General features: G+C 37.6%; 1 protein-coding gene across 4 annotated transcripts in view; it reads right to left on the bottom strand.

The window, feature by feature from the left end:
* Positions 1-560: 560 nt before the first annotated feature.
* EFHB (EF-hand domain family member B) overlaps positions 561-9,476 on the bottom strand; it is a 47,584-nt gene continuing 38,668 nt past the window's right edge. For 2 of the 4 annotated variants that reach the window (XM_038570732.1, XM_038570731.1), the window contains exons 10-13: positions 7,289-7,496; positions 4,615-4,827; positions 3,122-3,303; positions 561-1,485 (exon numbers count right to left, since the gene is read on the bottom strand). In XM_038570732.1, the coding sequence (XP_038426660.1) occupies positions 1,312-1,485; positions 3,122-3,303; positions 4,615-4,827; positions 7,289-7,496 (777 nt within the window). In that variant the 3' untranslated portion in view covers positions 561-1,311. The other 2 variants (XM_038570733.1, XM_038570734.1) reach the window with 2 other exon arrangements.

Below are 9,476 nucleotides of genomic sequence, written 5' to 3'. Positions count from 1 at the left end.
GGGCCAAGGCATAAGGGAGGGAATGATTCAGCACATTTGCTGCAAATCTCTAAAGCTACATGTAATGGTGGGTCAGCTATGTACTCTTCAGGTATTTAAAGGATAATGTGTTGGGGTGCCTGGGTTGAGCATCTGTCTTTGCCTCAGGGCATGATCCTGGGTTTGGGGATCCAGTCCTGCATCAGGCTCCCTGTGAGAAGCTTGCTTCTCCTCTGCCTATGTCTCTGCCTCTCTCTCTCTCTGTGTGTGTCTCTCATGAATAAATAAATCTTTTAAAAAAATAAAAGATAATATGCTTTTTTGGCCATAGGAAATATATTTTTTAAGTTTTATTTAAATTCCAGTTGGTTAACATACAGTGCATTCCTTGAATGTCAGGTGTACAATTTAGTGATTCAACACTTCCATACAATACCTGGTGCTTACCACCACAAGTGCACTTCTTAATCCCCATCCCCTATTTAACCCATTCCCCCACTACCCATTTATCCTCTGGTAACCATCAGTTTGTTCTCAAAAGTTAAGTGTCTGTTTCTTGGTTTGCCTCTCTTTTTCTCCCTATGCTTGTTTTGTTTCTTAAATTCTACATATGAGTAAAATTCTATGGTATTTGTCTTTCACTGACTTATTTCACTTAGCATACTACTTTCTAGCTCTGTCACATTGTTGCAAATGGGAAGATTTTACTCTTTCCTAAAATGGCTGAGTGATATCCCATTGTATATATACACCACTTCTTTTTTATCCATTCATCAGTCGATGAACACTTGGGCTATTTCCATAGTTTAACTATTGTTGATAAATGGCCAGAAGGTATTAAACCTAATGGCTGTTACATCATTATTGGAACTCTAGCTTTTGTTCTCTAAATCCTGTTCCCTGTGTTTGTTTTCCTCAGATGCGAACAGAGACCAAAGCCTCGCTAAACTTATGTTCTGCTATTGTGACACCTAAAGATGAAAATAACAAAAGGTTGAAGGCAAAATATTGTCAACCTGATATCACAAACTAGACTTGAATTTCAGTCAACCGACTAAAAGGCATAGACTTCCTAAGCATACTAAACATTACAAACATCTCCTAGGTAAAACGTTAACTCTAAGTGCTTGTCAAGTTCTTTGGTGTTTTACAGAAAACAATAAAATAAACCTTAAAATCCCAAATCAAATTTATTAGCAACACATAAGCATAGGAGTCCTACTACAGCAGTTGCTGAATTCTAACATAAGATCTAAAACCAGAATGGACTAAACATTTTTCATGAACACATATTTAGTAATTCTTTTGTTTAAATGAATGAACTCCAAAATATCACATGCTTGTTTTACACTTGATTCTGTCTGCATGTTGTAGCTCATCCAGAACATTTCTGATGGTTTCAACACAAACTTCTCCTCTGTGGTGTTTTTTTGATGCAAGATTCCATACATTTTCAAATTCTTCATCAGAAAGCTTAACACCAATGTTACATAATATCTCTGCAATCTAGGGGGGAAAATATTGAAAATCAGACAAAAATTTGTGTTTTTAAATTTGTATTTTAAAAATATCTTTGGGGTGCCTCAGTGGCTCAGTTCGTTAAGCATCTGCCTTTGGCTCAGGTCACAATCCAGGGTCCCTGGGACTGAGTATAATCAAATACACTTGAAATTCAGAAGAGCAGAGCTTCCAGCAACTGTGGTTGTACAGCAAAAACACTTCAGTGCCCCAGTGCAGAGTTGTGATTCTCCTCCAACCAGTGGCTGGTGAAGGCTGTCCTCACAGAGTGAATTCTGAAAGTGGCCCGAATCAGTCTTGAGCATCCAAGACCTGCTCCTCCATTTCCTTTCCCATTCCTCAAGAGGCATCCCTCCCCTAGTTCTCCATTCCATCACAATACACTGATTAGTTAATATCATCCAGAAACCCATCCATTCTCACATTAGCATTATTTCTCCAACCACTCATTTGGGTTCTTTCTTTTTTTTTTTTTCTAGATGTGTGAAATAAAAGATGACTTTCCTCCTTAAAAGAACTTTAGCCATCATGCAACAAGCAGGCAATTTTTGTTTCTTTTGGCAACTCTGCACTTCTATTTCATAAGGCCTTTAGAGTAATTAAGAGAAGTGAAACAATCTGGGGGCGTCCCTTCTCTGATCCCCTGGGGTGGACCCTGAGTTCCTTCTTTGGGAGCAGCCAGCAGGGCATCTCCTCTGAGTTTCTTCTCCCTTCCTCTGTCCCCTACTTCAGTGGGAATTAATTGTTGGAATGAATTTATCATCATTAATTTATCATCATTACCATTAGTAGTTGGTAAGTTATCAAGTCATCACCCCTTCATCTGAGGTCCCAAAAGGTATCATATGTAGGTATCATATGTCTATTTACATCTGCTCATATCATTCCTAGTTCTGGATATGAAAGTTCTGAAGAAGCAGTTGCACCCTAGATTATACTCTGCTTTCTAGAGTGCAGATTAAGACAGACTGACCAAGCTTGCTATTAATCCTTGGCCCTTAGAATCCTAGTGGCTATTTGGACCTAGCTAGTTGCTCCTGTTTATAACCCACCTAGGAAGAAAACCACCTAGAATATGAGGACCATGTTTTCTAACAAACAAACAAAAACAAGATACATGGGCTGACAAATGGTATGGCAACAGGACAGAATATTTTAAATAAGTGCTCTCACCGATAATCTAAACCATAAAATAGTAGCAGTACCTAAGAAGGGTAGCAGAGTGGCCCTTCTCGTACTTACTCTTTGGTTTTGAAGCTACAAAACCATGAGATACTTACACAAGGAAGGGATTGGTCCCTTTTGCTTTTTCTCAACTAAGAATAGTGTTGAGTACCTTAGGGAAATATTTTTCTTTTTATACATAGGTCATAGTGGATATATGATGTGAATATAATGTTTCCTGTCATAGAAGAACATCTGCTCGAAGAATAGTACCAAAACATCACAATCAAACTGAACGTTATCCTCGAGAATCCTATTTGGGGATCTTGATGACTTCTATAATATCAAAGCTCAAGTTTTAAACAGTCTAAATAGTTGTTGATAAATAGACATTTTCATCTTTGTGTGTTTATGTGAAGTTGACATTTCTTTCAAGTCTTTTTTGAATAATATGCTGTACCTCTTTTTTTGATCTGGTCTTGAAGAAGTCTCTTTCAAACACTCCTTTCTGGCCAAAGACAGTAGGATGTAGTAGTGAATAGGCATTGCCCTCTTCACCATAATTAGTTCTATCACTGATGCGACGAATTCGGGGGGCAGGAATATCAGACCGAATGGTTGGAACACCATAGATGGGATAACCTAGGAACCGATGAGAAAGGAAAACAGACATTCTAAAACTGAGCTCTACAATACAGCAGCCACTAGCCACACATGACAATTGAGTACATAACTTGAAATGGGGCTAGTCCAAACTGAGATGTGATATAAGTATAAAATACATGCTAAATTTCAAAGGTTTAGTACCCAAAAAAAGTGGAATATCTTATCATTTTATATTGATTAATTGTTGAAAAATATTTGGGAGATCTATATATTATATATAAAGCATATATACTATTAAAATTAGTTTCACTTTTTTTCTTAATGTGTCTACTAAAAATTTTTGAATACATATAACTCCAGTTCTATTTCTATTGGATAGCACTATTCTAAAGGAAGTAGCAAGATCTCATTAAACCAGAATATACAGCATGTCTGTAAAATCTAGTTAAGAAAAATACATGCATCCTTAGTCATGTCCTTAGTCTAAGGAAGTGATCTTGACCAACATAAAATAGTCTCTTGGGATTGTAAATTAAAGCCCCATGTTGGATGTAGAGATTACTTAAAAATAAAAAATCTTAAGAGAGCTATTACATTTGTAATTAATTAAATTAAGATAAAATCACTGGAATAAGATGGGCCACTAATCCAATGTGACTGGAGTCCTTATAAAACAGGCCATTTGGACACAGACTCTCACATAGGAGGAAGCCATGTGAATGTGAAGGCAGAAATCAGGGTGATGCAGCAAGAGCAAAGGGACACCAAGGATTGCCAGCAACACACCAGAATCTAGGAGAAGGGCCTGGAAGAGATCCTCTCTCACAGTCCCAGAAAGAACCAACCCTGCCAATACCTTGGCCTCAGACTTTCAGCCTCCAGAACCGTAAGACGATAAATTTCTTTTGTTTAAGCCATCCAATGTGTTACACTTGTTATGGCAGCCCTAGCAAACTAACAGATGGAGAATGAAGATATACAGAATAGTTTTGCAAAAGCTCTTCAAATATTTGAAGGCAAATCTCTTTGTAGCTAAGAATCACATGGCTTATGCGTCTTCTAACACTGTGTAACGTTCAATGTTACATTGTGTAACATTCAAGGTTCTAATCATCATAAATCAATTTCATTAATATTGAGGGAATCCTTTGACTTGCGTCATCACTAACAATAGTTCAGTTCAGCCTACATTTATTGAGACCCTTAGATGCTTCAAATACAGAACTGAATGAAAGTCCTAGCTTGGAGAAACAACTAAATGAAGACAGAAGCTGGGGACAATAAAAGGACAAAGGACACTTCTTTGCTGACCCTTTTAAAACTCAGCAAATAATGTGACATACTCACAAGTAGAAGGAATAGCTCCTACAACCGCACTGATCTCAGAAGAAGTTGTCTTATAGTAATTAGAAACTTTATCACTTGGCCTCAGAAGCGTCCGGAGAGTCTTTTCTGAGCTCCCTGGTTCTTTTAAGACTATATCTTCTGGTTTTATTAGGAGAGTTGGTTCAGATTCTTCCACATTAGCCTCAGTACGGTTTGTACAATCTGGTTTTCTACCTTTAAGCAAAAAGGGAGCGGGAAGGGTAGGAAGTATAGGAAAGAATCACTACTTTGTGCTTGCTGTTCTGCAACGAAATCAGTTTTCCTGGTTAGTCTCTCTCCTTGCTGGTATAGACTGAGACTGGGCTGGTGAAAGCCCTCCACCGATGCCAGCACCCCACTGTGGAAGAGCAAAGGCAAGCCAATGTCATGTACCAGGAAATCTGAACATGGCCTGTTCTCGCCACTCTATCCACTTTAGAATAAAGCTTTTAAATCTGAGAAACCAATGAAAATTGGTTTTTTTCCCTTAAAAAAAATTAGAGTTTATTTTTACATTTAACTTAAACTACAGGATTACCAGTTATTTCCAAAGTTGTGCCCCAAAGAGGGACAGGAGAAAACACATTTGGAGTTGTAAATTCCACACATACCTGATGGTGGTGCATGGCAGGAACCGATTATATAAATGACTCTCTTCATATCAGTGTATAAAAGAAAGCCCTGAGGTAAAACTCAAATTTCAAGACTATGCTTTTGAAGATTTGCTTTGCTGAGTCATTCTGAAATTTAGGAGTAAATTCCTGTCACCTTGTCCACACCGCTGGTGGCTACACAGCTAGCACTAGAGGGCGCTGTGGCCTTTCAGTCTCTGGAAGAACTCTCAGGGCTCCAAGCAAGGGTTGCAAAGGCAGACGGTGCCCCAGTATCAGGTTGGGGTGGGAACCGTAACAAACTAGAAAAGACATGCCTATCTAAAGCCTGCAGCCCCTATTCAGCTCCTGCCAATCACCGTCCTGAACACATTCAGGCCTTGTGTTCCAAAACCTCTAATCCCCTCGCTGTGCCCCTCAAAAAAGCAGAAATACAGACAAGTATGAGAAACAGTTTCTCAAAGAACTGTTTTAAAGCCACTGCCTTAGAATACTTCACCCTTTCCTCTAGAAGTCAACAGTAAGTAGAATTGGATATAAGAAAATTCCTGGCAAAACATTCCTGAGCCCTTTCTGACTGAACCACTGGCCAGTATCTCAGAAGATGGAAAACCTCAAGGACTTCATTGAAGGTAGCTGATGAAATCAGAACCTCAAAACCAGGAACAATTTGAAAAACTATCCGGTTTAAAAACAGGCTTCTGCTTTCCCCCACTACTTCATGAATTGTGCCAAGAAGAAAAAAACTATCACCTCTTTGTATTTTCTGAAAGGACTAGGGTAGAATTGTTTTCTAAAATATCTTCTTTAGGTAAAGAAGAGCCTCCTGCTTTCCTAGCAGCTAGAATAGAAAGGCCATCTCAGAAACTTATTAAGGGCTCACATCATCAATAAGGCCCCAAATCTGGTTTGGCCTTGCAGAAAAGGCATGACAGAATAAAAGTAAAAACAGTAATAATTTAACTTTTTGGAGGAAGAATATTCCAGAGGAGATAGAAGTGTAAACAACCTTTTTAAAAAGTAAATCCTCTCTAATAATCAAAATTTGAACATTAAAGTGAACAAAGTATCATGGTAACAACTAAATTACAAGAATGTTTGAAATGTTTGAAATAATACTCAATGGTAGCAAAGTTAGAGTATAACCTCACAGATTTGGCTGATAAAATTGCAAATTGGTACAATCATTTAGAAAAACAAAATGAAAATATAGTTAACTTCTGTGACAATAATAACATTCATAGGAAATGAAATATAATTAGAAAAAAAAGATTTTTGAGAGATGATAATCACTGTAGCATTACCGATATTACTTTTAAAATATCTGGAAATAACCTAAATTTCAAAGAGTGAGGAAATGGCTTAGTAACTCATCATACATCAACATGAGGGAACTGAAAATGAAATTTATAAAAAAGTTTACCATAAAGCTATTTCTTAATTCCATAGAAGTTTGAAAGCTAAATTTTAAAAAGCCAAATAAAAATGATACATTCACTGTGATTTTACATATACATAATTATGCATATTAGTGATGCAAGAAGTCAATGTGGAAACATGAAAGCATTTGAATAAAGGTAAAAATTGTTTTTCTTTCTCTTACAAAATGGAAAAGAATAAATTTTATGTCAAATTCTGTTTTACTATTGACTTTTCCTGGAGAAAGGGAGCTAATTACTCTAAGACAATGGTTTTCAAACAACCTTCTGAGGAACTTTCATATTTTGGACTTTAGTGTAAACTATTTTGCTTTTAATTTTTTTTCTTTTGAATGGACAATACATGGTTCCAAATTCAAAAGACATAAACACATAGATTAAAATGTGAGTCTTATTGCCACCCTGTCCCTTAGCTACCGGTTCCCCTTAAATGTCATCAAATTCTTTCCTGTCCCTCCACAGATATTCTATGCATAAACAAGCAAATAACATATATATGTGCATATTTTTAAATATATAATATTAAGGTTGACAAGTCAAGCTCCTAGAAAACTGAAAATTAAAAAGTCCATTTAAGAATTCAGCAAACCTTCAAAAATTAAATACCTTTAATTATGACCCTCTCTTCATACTCTTTAAGAGGCATTTTATCCTTCCAGTTAAGAAAATTTGCAAATTCTAGGTAGTTAATCAGCCCATCATTATCCACATCACAGTAGTCAAATAGCTGGTCCAGGAGCTTCTCATCTAAGTGCAAGCTGACCTGTTCACAAGCCTCCCGAAGCTCGGCTTTATCTATCACCCCATCTCCATTCTGTTAGACACAAAGTAGGAAAAGATGAAATGAGCATTGTCTTTAAGAGCAGAGTATGCAATATCTATTATTTCATTTAAGAAAAAGAAAGAGATCTATCATATAAATTCAAAGAATTTGTCTTATTTTTTATATAAGAGTAGTCAAATATTAAGCAAAATCTTCATTGTGCCAACTTGATATGTGCACAGTAATTTGAATCCTGGTTGGAGTGGGGTGTGGCTCAGGATTTTTTTTCATTCTACTTTAATATTTTTTTTCTTTAAATCATGCTGTTTACACTGTGGTAGGGCAGATATAACCATGATTTATGCATGACATTTAACCAACATTGTGTACTTTTGACAGCATTCTACAATTTCCCATGCTTTCAAAGTTTTTAACACCTCTGGTGTTCCAACTGAGCATTAAATGATCCTCCACTCCATTGTCTGGTAATGAGGAGAAATTGGGGAAGTAGTTGCAGGCCAAATACAGGGAGGCAGATTCAAAGACTGTTGCCTGCTTGTTAACACTCCTATGGGCAAGAGGGTCATGCTACTAATCTGGCCCTGTTGTAACAATTAACACTAAAATTCGTCCTGGTAGGCAGAGCAGAGGATGTTCCACCTTCTTCCAGACGACAGTTAAAGACAGGAGCATCTACACTGTGTGAGAAAGGAGGGAAATTTATGAAGGCTTTGGGCAGGAACTGCCCATTTGGGAGATAAAGGAGTTGTCTACAGCCGTACTACCCTGAATGCTCCCAATCTCTGTGATCTTGGAAACTAAGCAGGATGGGGCCTGGTTAGTACTTGGATGGGAGATAAAGGGACAGAACGCATAATGCTTGTTAAGGAAAAATGGCAAGAGCTGAGATGTCTTACCCCTAAGCCCCTCCTGGAGTCTATCAAACCATAAACCCATTTGGAGATGAAAGTAAAAGATTTGAATATTTTTGCAGTGGGTCCTGGCTGCTATTAAGGGAGCTTTGGCCCTCTCAGAGAAATTCCCCTGAGACAAACTCCCAAGAGAAAAGATAAATGATTCATGGACTAGTATTCAGGTCTCATGCTCCGGATGAGAAGGTGCAATGCTGATGAAGGTGATCCCTGGAGAATGAGGAACTGACCAAATGAACCCTAGATAAATTCCTGCAGACAGATCCATAGGCCTGACACTTATGTTGAGATAGAATAAAAATTTAAAACGTATTATCTTGACAAGGGGGTTGCAAATGCCCTGGACTAAAGTAGACTCCTTTATAAAAATCTCTGCTACAAGCCCCAGTCAACCAAAAATGCAAATTCCATCGCCCTTGATGAAAAGCCACCTAGGATATGGCAGTTGAATCAAGAGGTCCTCAAAACTGAAATAGATGACACCAAGAATGATGACTTCATTGCCCAATATACAGATTTGTGTGGGCTGAAAACATTGGTGGTTTGTTTCATTGTGCTGCAAAACTCAAAACTCAAAGTAAATGTTTCTTACTCTCCAGGTACTAAGTCACACCATCTGCACCCTGGATCATCCCTTCCTCCATGCTCCAACCTCAGCTGCCATAAGGAGAAAGATAACTAGATGTGGAACTAAGGTCTCCCTGTCCCCAAGGGAGATCAAATGCTACATTCATTTGTTCAAGTATACTGTAGAACTTCAGAGGGGCAAAGTCTCAAACTTGTATGGCTTCTTTGCCAAAGTCATCATCCTACTCAGTCTCTAGGGGGAGGAGATGTCTGGATTCAGATAGTGGGGTGTGAACAGGGTTTGTTCAAAGTGAAGAAGGAAAGCCAGCAATATATTATTATATAATAATATATATTATATATTATATATAATAATATATATTATATATTATTATTATTTCTGTAGCTTTCATGGCTGAATGTATAACTGGTACTGACACTTGACATGCTCGTATTACTCATGAGCCACATGTAGACGATGCCAGTACCCACAACCCTAATGACCCCTTTGAGGTTCAAGTCTCTGTGACTA

Source organism: Canis lupus, chromosome 23 (genome assembly GCF_011100685.1).
Source record: "Canis lupus familiaris isolate Mischka breed German Shepherd chromosome 23, alternate assembly UU_Cfam_GSD_1.0, whole genome shotgun sequence".
Taxonomy (NCBI): Eukaryota; Metazoa; Chordata; class Mammalia; order Carnivora; family Canidae; genus Canis; species Canis lupus.
The sequence above is the reverse complement of the archived record's forward strand: the minus strand, read 5'-3'. Positions and strand labels throughout refer to the sequence as shown.